Source organism: Chiloscyllium punctatum, chromosome 11, assembly GCF_047496795.1.
Source record: "Chiloscyllium punctatum isolate Juve2018m chromosome 11, sChiPun1.3, whole genome shotgun sequence".
Lineage (NCBI taxonomy): Eukaryota > Metazoa > Chordata > Chondrichthyes > Orectolobiformes > Hemiscylliidae > Chiloscyllium > Chiloscyllium punctatum.
Window position 1 is genome coordinate 71657231 of NC_092749.1, and position 15022 is coordinate 71672252.

At 44.0% G+C, this 15022-nt stretch overlaps 1 protein-coding gene across 1 annotated transcript in view; it reads right to left on the reverse strand.

Moving 5' to 3' along the window:
• Nucleotides 1-14727, reverse strand: part of sft2d1 (SFT2 domain containing 1) — a 70473-nt gene extending 55746 nt beyond the window's left edge. Inside the window, exon 1 of the mRNA XM_072581031.1 lies at nt 14523-14727. Coding sequence (XP_072437132.1) covers nt 14523-14585 — 63 coding nt within the window. The 5' untranslated portion in view covers nt 14586-14727. The remainder of the gene's footprint in view (nt 1-14522) is intronic.
• Between the last annotated feature and the right edge of the window lie 295 nt (nt 14728-15022).

Below are 15022 nucleotides of genomic sequence, written 5' to 3' on the forward strand. Positions count from 1 at the left end.
ACCTGCCCTAACTTATTTCCCAAGAGTAGGTCAAGTTTTGCACCTTCTCTAGTGAGTACATCCACGTAGTAAATCAGAAGTCTTCTTGTACACACTTAACAAATTCCTCTCCATCTAAACCCTTAACACTATGGCAGTCCCAGTCTATGTTTGGAAAGTTAAAATCCCCTACCATAACCATCTTATTATTCTTACAGATAACTGAGATCTCCTTACAAATTTGCTTCTCACTTTCCCTCTGACTATTAGGGGGTCTACAATACAATCCCAATAACTTCCCTACATGTATTTCCAGGAATATCCTCCCTCAGTACAGCTGTAATGCTATCCCTTATCAAAAACACCACTCCCCCTCCTCTCTTGCCTCCCTTTCTGTCCTTCCTGTGGCATTTGTATCCTGGAACATTTAGCTGCCAGCACTGTCCATCCCTGAGCCATATTTACTTGTTCAAATCCTCCCAAGCAGCTCTAGCAACTGAACATTATTGCTTCTCAGTTCTATTAATTTGACAATTCAATCTGATTAGTTGAGGAGACTATAACTACTTGAGCCCTTACTCCCAGGTCACCTTACAGCTTTATTAATTCACACTTGCAGCAACTTGCCAAACAGAAAATGTTAAAATGTAAACTATATGAACTAGTCTTAATGAGCAGAAGATGCTGTTACATACTATTAGACAGTAAAATCTGGTCCAATATCTGTGACAATGCAGCATTACTTCAATGCCAACAGAATTTTTGGTCAAGCCATTGACTTAGAGCCAAGCATGCTACAGCATGTTATTTAAATATAAAGGGGAAAAGACTGAATTGAGGATTTAGAAAACTAAAATCGAAATCATCCTTGAAAGTTGTCACCCAGGTTGATAGGGTTGTTAAGAAGGCATATGGTGTGTTAGTTTTTATTGGTAGAGGACTTGAGTTTCAGAGCCATGAAGTCATATTGCAGCTATACAAAAGTCCGGTGCAGGTGCACCTGTGAGTATTGCATACAGTTCAGGCCACAGCATTATAGGAGGGATGTGGAGGCTTTGGAAAGGATTAAGAAGAGATTTATTAGGATGTTGCCTGGTATGGAGGCAAGGTCTTATGAGGAAAGGCTGAGGGACTCGAAGCTGTTATCGTTAGAGAGAAGGAAGTTGAGAGGTGACTTAAATGAGACACATAAGATAATCAGAGGATTGGATAGGGTGGACAGTGAGAGCCTTTTCCTCAGATGGAGATTGTTAGCACGAGGGGACGTAGCTTTAAATTGAGGGGTGATAGATATAGATCAGATGTCAGAGGTGGTTTCTTTATTCAAAGTGTTGCAGAGACGTGGAACACACTGCCTGCAACAGTAGTAGACTCACCAACTTTAAGGGGATTTAAGTGGTTATTGGATAAACATATGGATGAAAATGGAATAGTGTAGGATAGATAGGCTTCAGATCGTTTCGACACGTCAATGCCACCGATGGCCAAAGGGCCTGTACTGCACTGTAATGTTATATGCTTTATGTAAATAAGTTGCATCCATATAGTACATTCATTGTTGCAAAATCTTCCAAATTGTTTCATGAGAAAGTTATCAAACATACGTGACACCAAGTCACTTATGGAGATATTAAGATGTGATACAAAAATAAACGCATATTCAAAAAGATATATTTTGAGTACATCTTAAAGGAAGAGAAGTGCAGAGGCTTAGTGAATACAGTGTACTTTTTAGTGCAAAGATGGCTGAAGACTTGGCCATTAATGCAATAGCACAAAAATTCAGGGATGCACAAGAGGCTAGATTTGGAATGGCAGAGATCTTGGAGGGATGTGGGGCTAGATGGAGTTACAGAGATCGGGAGGAGCAAGAGCTTGAAGGAATCTGAAAACAATGATTAGAATTTTAAATCAAGGCACTGCCAGACTGTACTGAAGTAAATTTGCAAATATTCCTGTATTGATCCTAAACACCATAAGCTAGGAATCCTCAAATTTACTCCTTTCTGGCTTTTCTTCCTGCATTCCCTACAATATTCAAGTGCAGCATTTGGCTTGCTCTTAGCTCTACTAGCTCATCATGCCCAGCTTCGCAATACTTTATGAAAATATAGAACAATTGCCCTGGTCTTTAAAATGCTTTCATGATCTCACAGCAGCCAACCTTCTAAGATGATACATTTCTGATTCCAGCCTCCTGTGTAACTGCATCTTGTTTTGCTCTATCTTGGGTGGTTGTATTGGGTCATCTCGGTTTTAGTATTTTGAATTCCTTCCGTAAATCCTTTCTTAGCCTTCATGAGGTTCTCTTGTTTTGTTAACAATTGTAAATTCGTTCTGAAACACAATGCTTTCAAATTTTTGCTTTTATGTAACTTCTGTGCTTTTGCAAAAACATTGACAAGGCAAGGCAATGATAATAGCTGTACTAGACAGGATTTGGACAACCTAGGTAGAACACAAACAAAAGTGGTCAATGCTTACTATTTAAGCGTATAAAATTCTAAAGTGTATTTTTCAGTAACAAACTTAATTTAAGGTGATTGTTTTTTAACAGAAAAATCATACAAATACTTTATATTTATGTGATATACTTGTGTAGCAGTGATTTGTGGAGCCTGAACTTAAAGGTCTGAGGTTTTCACCGCAATTGAGAAACCCTTTTTCTGCTCATTATTTTTATTAAAATGCAACACTAAGATTGTAGTAATATCATTTGAGATAGATACGCTGTAACACTCTGAACAACTGTTAGCATTTTTTAAAATTTCAAGTATCAGTTTGAAAGGAAGATGAAAACGAAAGCTTTCTCTTCCTGGAGTTTAGTTAGTGTGCTTTGTGCTCTCCAGCATTGCTACCCGAGCTACACCACCGGGAAAAACTAAAACTGCTCCCTTCGGTCCAGCTGATAGGTTAATACAGACTATTCACAACTACATCAGTCCAACTTGAACTTTCAAAGAAAAAAATGAGGTAGTGGCAGCATGTGAGACAGGAAACAATGCTGAATAGTTAGTTTTTTGATTTGTATAGAGTAACGGCGAGGTTCCCCAGGGCTTGCAACTGGGATCATAGCTTATTGTAATATACCTATTGGCTTTGAATTCAGGCGAGATCTTGGGTTTTCAAACAGAGATTACAATGAGACAGTTGTGATGAACCTTTATAAAACATAGGTTTGGACTCAACTGGAGCACCGTGTGTGATTATAGGCAATGCACTTTAGGAGAGATATGAAGGCATTAGTAAACATGCAGAAAAGGCTTATGAAAACATCCCAAGAATAAAGGACTGAAGTTCCATGACTGGAGAAGCTGGGGTCATTCTTCTTTAAGTGAAAAGGGGGGGGGGGGGGGAGGAGATTTCAGAACAGCATGAAAAATCATGAGGGACTGAGAAAACAGAGAGAAACTATTTCCTTTGGCAGAAGGAACAGGAACCAGAGGACACGAGGTAATGGTATTTTTTTTAAAAAAGCTAATAGCAACATGCAGAAAAACCTTTTTATTGCAGCGAATGGTTTGGACCTGGAATACACAGCCCGATATTGTGGTGGAGACATATTCAGTTGAGGCTCTCAAAAGGAAATTGGATAAGCACCTGAAAAGCAAAGACCTGGAGAGCTTTAAAGTGGCTAAGTTCGACTCACTGAGTTGTTTTCACGAAGTGCAGAAAATGAAGCCTGAATTGCAATCAATCATTCTATGTTCCTATGACCTCATATCCACCTTCACAAAAGGAAGTCCTCTTTTCCTGTCTGGCTAAAGAAACAGCCTCAGTGCATCGACTCGTAGTGTGTTACTGACCACAACCAAGCCCACTCAAAATATATTAAGATTGTCTATACTCTAACTTCTTATTTTTAATGTAAGGCGTTGTGTTCTAGATCCAATTCCATTGCTCAAACTACCGGACTTGAAACAAAGTACATTTTATTCATACACTAAACTACAGAAAATAAAAATAAAACAATTATCCCATTATCAAATACAATAAAACACAAACTTGTGCAAAAACAATGACGTTTGACCATGTCAAACCAGTATTCCTATTGTTTCACTCATTCAAGTATGAAACCATTCCCAATTTCAAGACAATGCACATTGCACAATTAAACTCATTCATTTTAGACTATGTATGCTGCAAAGAATAATGCTCAAGATCCTGACTGGGTAGTACTTTCAGATAAAGTTGCTTTGTAGTTAAACTTGTAGATAACAGATTATAACTTGCTGGGGCAGCCCATGGCCAGAGGTGGTACAAGATGGCTGCCTGTGGATTTTTAGTTAGTATATGTTGCCCAGATTGGAGGATTTGAGCTATAGCGAGAGGTTGAATAGGCTGGAGATGTTTTCCCTGGAGCGTTGGAGGCTGAGGGGTGACCTTATAGAAGTTTATAAAATCATGAGGGCATGGATAGGATAAATAGACAAAGTCTTTTCCCTGGGGTGGGGGAGTCCAGAACTAGAGGGCAGTACGTGTATGGAATGAGCGGCCAGATGAAGTGGTGGAGGCTAGTACAATTGCAACATTTAAAAGGCATTTGGATGGGCATATGACTAGGAAGGGTTTGGAGGGATATGGGCCAGGTGCTGGCAGGTGGGACTAGATTGGGTTGAGATATCTGGTCAGCGTCGACGAGTTGGACCGAAGGGTCTGTTTCCGTGCTGTATGACTCTACATGGCAGAAAAGATTTTTAGCAGCATTAACAGAATGAGCTTGCTGAGTTCAGAATTAATGTGAGATCATAAGTTAGAATAATGATAGCTTTGAGAATAAGATAAACTCAAAGTAACAGGGTCCAGGCAGAACAAAGAATCTTACAAATTAATATAGAGAGTTCTGTATGAACCCACAGCTGCAGATGTCTGTAACAGGCAGTCTGATAAGACCTATCTGGGAACAAAAAGCCTGAAGTTTGTAGTTTAGCAAGAATTAAAAGAAAAGTATGATCAATGATAACAGACAAATGGTAAGGTAAAAGGACAACAAGATTATACCTTGTAAAACCTTTAGGATTTCAGAAAAGCTTGCTAAACAGTGAAAGTGAGTGAGTTCACACTTATTAATGGAATTTGAATAGATGTTATCATATTAAGTAAAAATGAGTGTGGAACTATTAACAATTGGGCTAGGAAATTTAATCTTAGAAGCAACCCTCTTAAAACACATTGACAGTATGTGAATAGGAGTTATCATTATCGTTTTATCTGCAATATAGAGGGGCATCATTTATCTAACCTTCCCAAGGTAAGGTGGGACAGAAACTGCTCACAACTTGTTGGCTAAAGAATTCTAACATTAGGTGTAACTACGTAACTTTATACATAATTAACTTTACATTACAAATTATATAGCAATTAGTAGGAATCCCGTGTGATTAGGATAGTAGGAAATAGAAGATGAGCAACAGAATTTGATCAGGATAGCAATGAATGACAGAATTCAAACAGTCCTTAGAGATGAGCAAGTCTGGAAATGGCTGCGATAGGGTATAGCTGTTAACAGTGGAATGCAAATTAATGGAATACATTGTAAGATCTCAAGGACTGATGATAACAATGTCTAGTAAACATCAAAGATAGAGAGTTTTGAAAAGATTTGTAGCTCAGGTGGAGGTTCCGGATGGGAGTTTGCTCACTGAGCTGGAAGGTTCGGTTTCAGACGTTTCATCACCATACTAGGTAACATCATCAGTGAGCCTCCGGTGAAGTGCTGGTGTTATGTCCCACTTTCTATTTATGTGTTTAGGTTACTTTGGTTTAGTAATGTCATCTCCAGTTCTTTTTCTCAGAGGGTGGTAAATGGGATCCAAGTCGATGTAGTTATTGATAGAGCTCCAGTTGGAATGCCATGCTTCTAGGAATTCTCATGCATGTCTGTTTGGCTTGTCCTAGGATGGATGTATTATCCCAGTCAAAGTGGTGTTCTTACTTGTCTGTATGTAAGGATAATGGGTCATGTCTTTTGTGGCTAGTTGATGTTCATGTATCCTGGTGGCTAGTTTTCTGCCTGTCCAATGTAGTGTTTGTTACAGTCCTTGCAAGGTATTTTGTCTGTATCAGGTCTTTTAAGTTCATGAGCTGCTGTTTTAGTGCGTTGGTGAGTTTGTGGGCTACCATGATGCCAAGAGATCCGAGTAATCTAGCAGAAGTTTCAGAGATGTCTCTGATATAGTTGACAGTGGCTAAGGTTTCTGGGTGCGTAAACACACAAGTAGAAAGCGGAACATAACACCAGCACTTCACCAGAGGTTCACTTATGATGGTATCTAGTATGGTGATGAATCTTCTAAAACGGAACCTTCCAGCTCAATGAGCAAACTCATACCCAAAGTATCAAAGATCATGGAGGGCCTAGGGCTGTCCATCACTGATCAGGTGTTTTATAGGATTCGATGCATAGATTGGGGGATGGAACAATAACATCAATGTTGCACATAATTATTGTCATAAAATTGTCTAAAAATACCGCATTCAGATGGAGAAAGCAGAATGTCGCTTACTTTCCCTCCGATCTGAGCCATATTTAAGCGGGCAACTGGGCTCCATGTGTGGAGCAGTCTCTGGCCTCTTCCACATGTGTGGTAAAACTCTAAATATAAGGTTACTTGTACCGCTGAACTCAGAACTGGACATTCTCTGATATCTCTCCCCAACACAACAGAAATAAAAACAAAATGGAGAAGTCCAACAGATTTGGTGGCATCTGTTTCTCTCTCCATAGATGCTGAAAGAAACCTGATGATTTCTTCAGCAGTCTGATTTTACTTTATTCTGGCATCTGCAAGATTTTACTTTTAATTTGAGACGATAACTGATCCTGTTAGAGTATCATTGACCAATATGTTAGCCATATGTTGCAAATAGGGTTTCCAAATGTAGTAAAATTTTACCATTTGTAGACCAGGAGTGGACAAAGTTAAAAATTACACAACACCAGTCTATAGTCCAACAGGTTTTTTTGGAGGCACTACCTTGCGAAGCGCAGCTTCTTTTTCAAGTGGTTGTGGAGCAGAATCTTAAGACACAGGATTTATAGCAACAGGATTGCAGTGTCACAGAATGTACATCTTTACCTCTCCTCCCCCACACCTCTCCCCACATCCAATCCTCCATCCCATCCCCAGTCCACCACCCTCGCACAACTACTTTCCCCCACTGCATCATGTCCAACCCTTACCCACTGCGTGCGACACCCCCTTCCCACATCTCCTTTAATCTCGAGAGCCTGCCAAAACACCACCTGAGCCTTGCTGCATATTCACTTTCACCCAACCTTCAACTCTGAGGCAGAATGGTCTGTCCTCCGTAAAGGGTTCACATTTGTGCCCCTCTGCCCCTACCTCAAGTTCCATGCCTGCCACGATGTGGAGGTCTTCTTCCACCACCTCCGTGCCCATTTTCTTTGATAAAGACTCTCAACTCTCCGAGGACCCCTTCTCCCACCTTCAACCGTTCCCTTCCTCTTGGACACCCGTCCCAGCCTCTTACCCACCCTAGACCTCGCTATTGCTGACTGACAACAAGAGACCAACCACCTCAATTTGCCATCCCCCTCACCCACTCCAAACACGCAGTGCTCCATTCTCTCCACAACAATGCCTGTTTCGCCATCAAACCCGCTGACAAAGGCAGGGCAGTGGCAATCTGGAGGATTGACCTCTATGTCACAGAGGCCAAACGCCAATTCTTCAACACCACATCCTACCTCCTGCTTGAGCATGACCCCACTATGGCCCATCAGGCCAAAGTCATTCACACTATCCATGACCTCATCATCTCCGGTGATCTCCACTCCACCGCTTCCGACCTCACAGTTCCCCTGCTCCGCACTGCCTGGTTCTATTTGCTCCCCAAGATCCACAAGACCAATGGTCCTGGCCAACCGACCTCATTTCTTCCTAACTCGACTCCATTCTCTCCCCCTCATTCCAAGCACTTCCCACCTACATCTGGGACATAAACCACACCCTCCATCTCCTCGGAAACTTCAAGTTCCCTGGCGCCCAGCACTTCATCTTCACTATGGATGTGCACTCCTTATATCCCTTCATATCCCACAATGACAGCCTGCAGGCCCTCAGCTTTTTCCTCTCCAATTTATCCCCCACCAATACTCTCTGCCTTGCTGAATTAGTCCTCACCCTCAACGTTTTCCATCAATTCTTCCCACTTTCTCCAAATTCAGGGAGTAGCCATGGGCACTCGCATATGTCCTAGCTACGCCTGCCACTTTGTCGGTCATGTTGAACAGTTCCACTTCAATACATACACCTGTCTGTTCCCCTACTCTTCTGCTGTTACATCACCATATCGGTGCTGCATCCTGCATCCAGGTTTTTAGATTAGATTAGATTACTTACAGTGTGGAAACAGGCCCTTCGGCCCAACAAGTCCACACCGCCCCGCCGAAGCGCAACCCACCCATACCCCTACATCTACCCCTTACCTAACACTACGGGCAATTTAGCATGGCTAATTCACCTGACCTGCACATCTTTGGAGTGTGGGAGGAAACCGGAGCACCCGGAGGAAACCCACGCAGACACGGGGAGAACGTGCAAACTCCACACAGTCAGTCGCCTGAGGCGGGAATTGAACCCGGGTCTCTGGCGCTGTGAGGCAACAGTTTATCGACTTCGCTAACAAGTTCTCTCCTGCCCTCAAATCCATTTGGTCCATCTCGGACACCTCCCTCCCCTTTCTTGACCTATTTCCAGTTTATGAATTGACATTTACTATAAACCAACACTCTCATAGTTACCTGGAGTTACCTCCTCCCATCTTTTATTCTGCAAAAATGCCACCTGATTTCCTAATTCCTCCATCTCCTTTGCATCTGTTCTGACAAGGAGACATTCCACTCCCAAGCATCTCAGATGTCCTATTTCCAATGACAATTTTTCCCCTGCAGACAGCCCTCTAACACACCTTCTCCATTCCCAGTTCCACTGCTCTAAACCCCCATCCTGCTCCAAACATACTAAAGATAAGGTCTCCCTTGTCCTCACTTTTCAGCCCACCAGCCTCCACATCCAACGTATCATCCTCAAATACTTATGCCATCTTGAATTAGGCATAACCACCCAGAACATCTTCCTCTCTCCACCTCTCTCTGCCTTCCACAAGGACCATTCACTTCGCCACTCCTTGGTTTGCACCACACACCCCACCAACCCTTCCAACTCCCCCAGCACCTTTCCCGTAACCAAAATAGATAGACCTGCCCTTCCACCACCTCCCTCACCTCCATCCAGGACCCCAAACAGTCCTTCCAGGACTGCATCGCTTCCAACCTAGCCTACTACATCAGGAGCACTGGAGGCAGTCTTCTCTACATCGGTGAGACCAAACGTAGGCTTGGTGACCTTTCCACCGAGCATCATCACCAGGCCCTGAACAGCCACCCTGATCTCCCGGTCACTGGCCATTTCAACTTCCTCTCTGATATGTCCACCCTCGGCTTCCTCCATTGTCACAGTGAGTCAGACTGCTAATTGGAGGAACATCACCTCACCTTCCGCTTGGGCAGTCTATAGCCCAGAGGACTCAACACTGAAATTGAAGAACTTAAATAACCTTTCAACCCATCCCCCAGCTTCCTTTCCAGTCCTGGCTCCTCCCTTTCATTCCACCTCCATGCTTCAATACTCTCCACACCCAACCTCATGCCATATCCAGCCTTTACTCTCCTCCCCACCTCCTTGACCAGACCATAGCTGTCCATCTTCCTTCCCACCTATCTGCTCCACAGTTCCTACAAACCCAATAACTCCCTACCTGCATCCATCTACCGCTATCCCACTTACCTTTCCCATAGACCCACTCCCCTCCCTCTATTTCTTTCCCTTCCCCCTCCCCAATCCTGATCAAGGGTCTTGACCCGAAATATCAACTGCTCCATGTCCTGATGCTGCCTGGCTTGCTATGTTCTTCCAACCTCTTGTTTGTCTACTCTGGATTCCAGAACCTGCAGGGTTTTTTTGTCTCTGTTCAGCTGCTTTTAAAATCTCAAAGCAAATCAGATTCATTTGAGCATCCTCACCCTCAAAATTTCTCCTTCGAATCCTCCCACTTCGATCAGACCAGAGGGGTAGCCACAGGCAACCACATGGGCCCCAACTATGCCTTCCTCTTCGTAGGGCACATGGGACAGTCCATCTTCTGTAGTTACACAGGCACAATTCTCCAACTTTACCTCCGTTCCATCAATGACTGTATCAGCGCCACCTCGTGTTTCCATGAGGAGGCTGAACAGTTCATCAACTTCACCAACACATTCCACACTGACCTCAAGTTCACATGGACCATCTCCGGCAATCCCTCACCTTCCTGGACATCCCTGTCTCCATCTCTGGTGACTGAGTCAGCACTGACATCTGTTTCAAACCCACTGACTCCCAGAGCTACCTTAACTACACCTCCTCCCACCCTCTTTGCTGTAAAAACACGATCCCTTACTCCCAATTCCTCTGCTGTATCTGCTCCCCGAAGGAGCAATTACACTCCAGAACATCCCACAAGCCTGCCTATTTCAAGGACTGCAATTTCCTCTCCCTCATGATCAACAATACCCTCCACTTCCTGCACCACTGTCCTTGACCCCACTCCTCCAACCACAACAAGGATAGAATATTCGGTCCTCACCTTCCACCTCACTATTCTTTGAATACAGCGTATTATCCTCCATCATTTACACCACCTACACGCAGATTCCACCACCACCTCTATTTGCACTCCGCAGAGACCATTCCCTCCACAACTTCCTTGTTAGGTCAATGCCCCCACTAACCCACCCTCCACACCCTGTACCTTCCCCTGCCACCACGACATGTAAAACCTGCGCCCACACGTCTCCCTTCACCTCCATCCAAGGTCCCAAAGGATCTTTTCACATCCACCCACATCATCTACTGCATCCTTCACTCTCAAAATGATTTCATCTAAATTGGGAAGATAAGACACCATCCCACAGAGTGTTTCAGGGAACATCTCTGGGACACATGCACCAAACAACCCCCCCCCCAAGTCCTGTGGCTGACCACTTCAACCCCATCTCCCAATCCAAAGACATGCAAGTTCTGGACCTCGTCCACCGCTAAATCAAAGCCAACCGCCAACTGGAGGAAGAACACCTCATCTTACACCTCGGGACACTTTGACCACACTACATCGACTTCACTAGTTTCCAAATCTCCCCTCCTCATTCCAGATCCAACCCTCCAACTCGGCACTGCCTTTTTCGATCTGCCCTACCTGTCCATCTACCTTCCCACTACCTATCCAGCCCCACCCACCATCCAATTTGCATCCAAGGTCTATTGTTCAGAAACACTCCCCAGGATGGTACCATTAAATGTACCAGTCCTGCCCTGATACGCCTTTCCAAAATGCAGCACCTAATTTAAATGCATTCATTTAAATTAAACTCCACCTGCCACTCCTCAGCCCATTGGCTCATTTGATCAAGATCCCATTGTAATCGCAGGTAATCTTCACAGCTGTCCACTACACCTCCAATTTTGGTGTCATCCGCAAACTTACTAACTATACCTCCTTATGTTCATATCCAAATCATTTATATAAATGATGAAAAGCCATGGAGCCAGCACCAATCCTTGTAGCATACCATTAATCACGGGCCTCTGATCTGAAAATCAATTCCTCCATCACCACGCTGACTTCTGCCTTTGAGCTGGTTGCTTTTTAGATTAGATTACTTACAGTGTGGAAACAGGCCCTTTGGCCCAACAAGTCCACACCGCCCCGCCGAAGCGCAACCCACCCATACCCCTGCATCTACCCCTTTCCTAACACTATGGGCAATTTAGCATGGCCAATCCACCTGACCTGCACATCTTTGGACTGTGGGAGGAAACCGGAGCACCCGGAGGAAACCCACGCAGACACGGGGAGAACGTGCAAACTCCACACAGTCAGTCGCCTGAGGCGGGAATTGAACCCGGGTCTCTGGCGCTGTGAGGCAGCAGTGCCAACCACTGTGCCACCGTGCCACCCACGTCCACCCAATTCAAGGTTCTGTATCTAACGTTGGTAACTAGTCTACCTTGAGGAATCTTGTTGAATGCCTTACTGAAGTCCATATTGATCACATCCACTGCTCTTCCCTCATCAATCCTCTTCATTAATTCTTCAAAAAACTCAATCAAGTTAACGAGGCATGATTTCCTACACACAAAGCCATGTTGACTATCCCTATCATTCTGTGCCTTTCCAAATACATGTAAATCCTGTCCCTCAGGATTCCCTCCAATAACTTGCTCGGTACCGATGTCAGGTTCACTGGTCTATAGTTCCCTGGCTTTTGCTCACTACCCTTCTTAAATAGTGGCACATTAGCAGAACTCCAGTCTTCCAGCACTTCACCTGTGACTATCGATGATACAAATATGTCAGCAAGGGTCCCAGCAATCACTTCTCTAGCTTTCCACAGAATTCTAGGGTATACCTGATCAGGTCCTGGGGAATTTATCCACCTTTATGCATTTTAAGACATCCAGCACCTGTAATATCAACAGTTTTCAAAATGTCACCATTTATTTCCCCACATTCTATATCTTCATGTCTTTCTCCACAGCAAACATTGATGCATAATACTCATTTAATATCGCCCCCACCTCCTGCGGTTTCACAAATAGGGCTGTCTTGCTGATCTTTGAGGGGCACTATTCTCTCCCTAGTTACCTTAACATACTTATAAAATCCCTTCAGATTCTCCTTAACCGTATTTGACCAATGCTATTTCATATCCCCTTTTTTGCCCTCCTGACTGCCTTTATACTCTAAGCATTCACTCCATCTCATCTGTGTACACCCGACATATAGTTCCTTCTTTTTCTTGACCAAAACCTCAATTTCTCTAGTCATCCAACACTCCCTACACCTACCAGCCTCACGTTTCATCCTAACAGGAACATACTGTCTCTGGACTCTCGTTATCTCATTTCTGAAGGCATCCCATTTTCCAGCCATCCCTTTACCTGCACACATCCATCCCCAATCAATATTGAAGGTTCTTGCCTAATACCATCAAAATTGGCCTTCCTCCAATTCAGAAGTTTAAGTTTTCAATCTGGTCTAGCCTTTTCCATCACTACTTTAAAATTAATAGAATTATGAACGGTCTGCCACTCACACCTCAGTCACTTGGCCTGCCTTATTTCCCAAGATCAGGTCAAGTTTTGCATCTTTTCTAGGAGGTACATCCACATACTGAATCAGAAAATTTCTTGTACACACTTAAATTCCTCCTCATCTAAACCCTTAACACTATGGCAGTCCCAGCGTATGTTTGGAAAGTTAAAATTCCCTACCACAATCACCCTATCATTCTTACAGATAACGAGATCTCCTTACAAATGTGTTTCTCAATTTCCTGATTATTGGGTCATAGTAGAATCCAATAAGGTGATCATCCCTTTCTAATTTTTCATTTCTATCCAAATGACTTTCTTGGATGTATTCCCAGGAATATCCTCGCTAAGTACACCCTTAAATGTTATGCCTTGTCAAAAACGTCACTTCCCCTTGTCTCTTCCCCCCCCTTTCTATCCTTGCTCATGAACTTGTATCCTGTAACATTAAGCTGCTAGCCCTGCCCATCCCTGAACCACATCTCTGTAATTGCTAGGATATCTCAGTCCCATGTTCCTAAACATACCTGGAGTTCATCTGCCTTCCCCATTAGGCCTCTTGCATTGAAGTAAGTGTAGTTCAATTTATCAGTCCTACCTCATTCTCTGCTTTGTTCCCATCTTTCCTGACTGTTTAACTTGCCCCTCTTCCCAACTGTACCAGTCTCAGATTAATCTCTCTCTTTGGGTCTCACACCCCCACCTTATTAGTTTAAATCCTCCTGAGCAGCTCTAGCAAATCTCCCTGCCACTACATTAGTCCCTTTCCAATTCAAGTGCAATCTGTCCTTGTTACACAAGTCACTCCTCACCCACATTTATACGCTACATCCTCCTATTCCCACCCTCACTAGTTCAGAGAAATCCAGATATTACTACCCTCGAGGACCTCCTTTTTAAAATTCTGCCTAACTCCCTGTACTCTCCCTTCAGTATCCCATCAATTTCCCGATGTTGTTAGCTCCACTGTTGGCGTTTCCTTGCAACCAATTCAATAGCAGAAGTTTCAAAGCGTGTTACTTGCTTCCTTAGACACAATTTGCAGTTTATTGAGCAACCGAGACCGAGTGTTAAAGAGGAAAGGAATTGATTTCATAAGGCCCCTGGATGTAAGAAACACTGTGGTCAGACTAATTTTTTTTTACTCCATTTTGGGAATTTGTCAAGGACAGTATATTTGAGGGGGGGGATGGGGATGAAAGAGGGTAGGCGGAGGAGGTTGAGGGTTGCAGGTTGGAATGTGTTGGAGAGGAGAGCGGTCGGGCTGAGGGAGCCACTGCTCCTGTTCGGGCTGCAGCTGCTGCGCCATGAGTTCCCGCGCGGGCCCGGGGCCCGGGGCCCGGGGCCGGGGGCCGGGGGCCGCCGCAGCAGCAGCTGAGGGTTTACCTGCGCCGTCAGACCTTGTTCCTCATCGTCCTGGCCGCTCAGAACTCTCCGCAGCTTCTCCATCGATTTTCACCGGAGGGGGAAAAAAAAACACCAGGAAATCAAACTTCACCGAAGTGCTTACACCACAACAACCGCAGCGATCGCCGGAAAACAGCAGAGCCGTTATTAAAACTATTCCCCCCACACTCCCCCCCCAAGCTGCTGTCTTTCACAGCCCGGACGGGTTAAAATGTAACACAGGAAGTTGGGTGAACTGGTTACCATGGAAACCGAGGAACCAGAGTCAGATTCCAGAATGATGTGATGGGCTTTGAAGCCCAGAGACTGGGAGACAAATAATTTGGCGAAACATGAGAAATATAGATAGCAATATTGAAGGCCAAATGGCCCTGAACCTGCTCAGCTCTTCAACACTATCAAGGCTTAAACGTCTTCTAATGTACTTTTCGACACAAATATCTAAATATCTGTTAAATATCTAAATAACGTTAACTTTG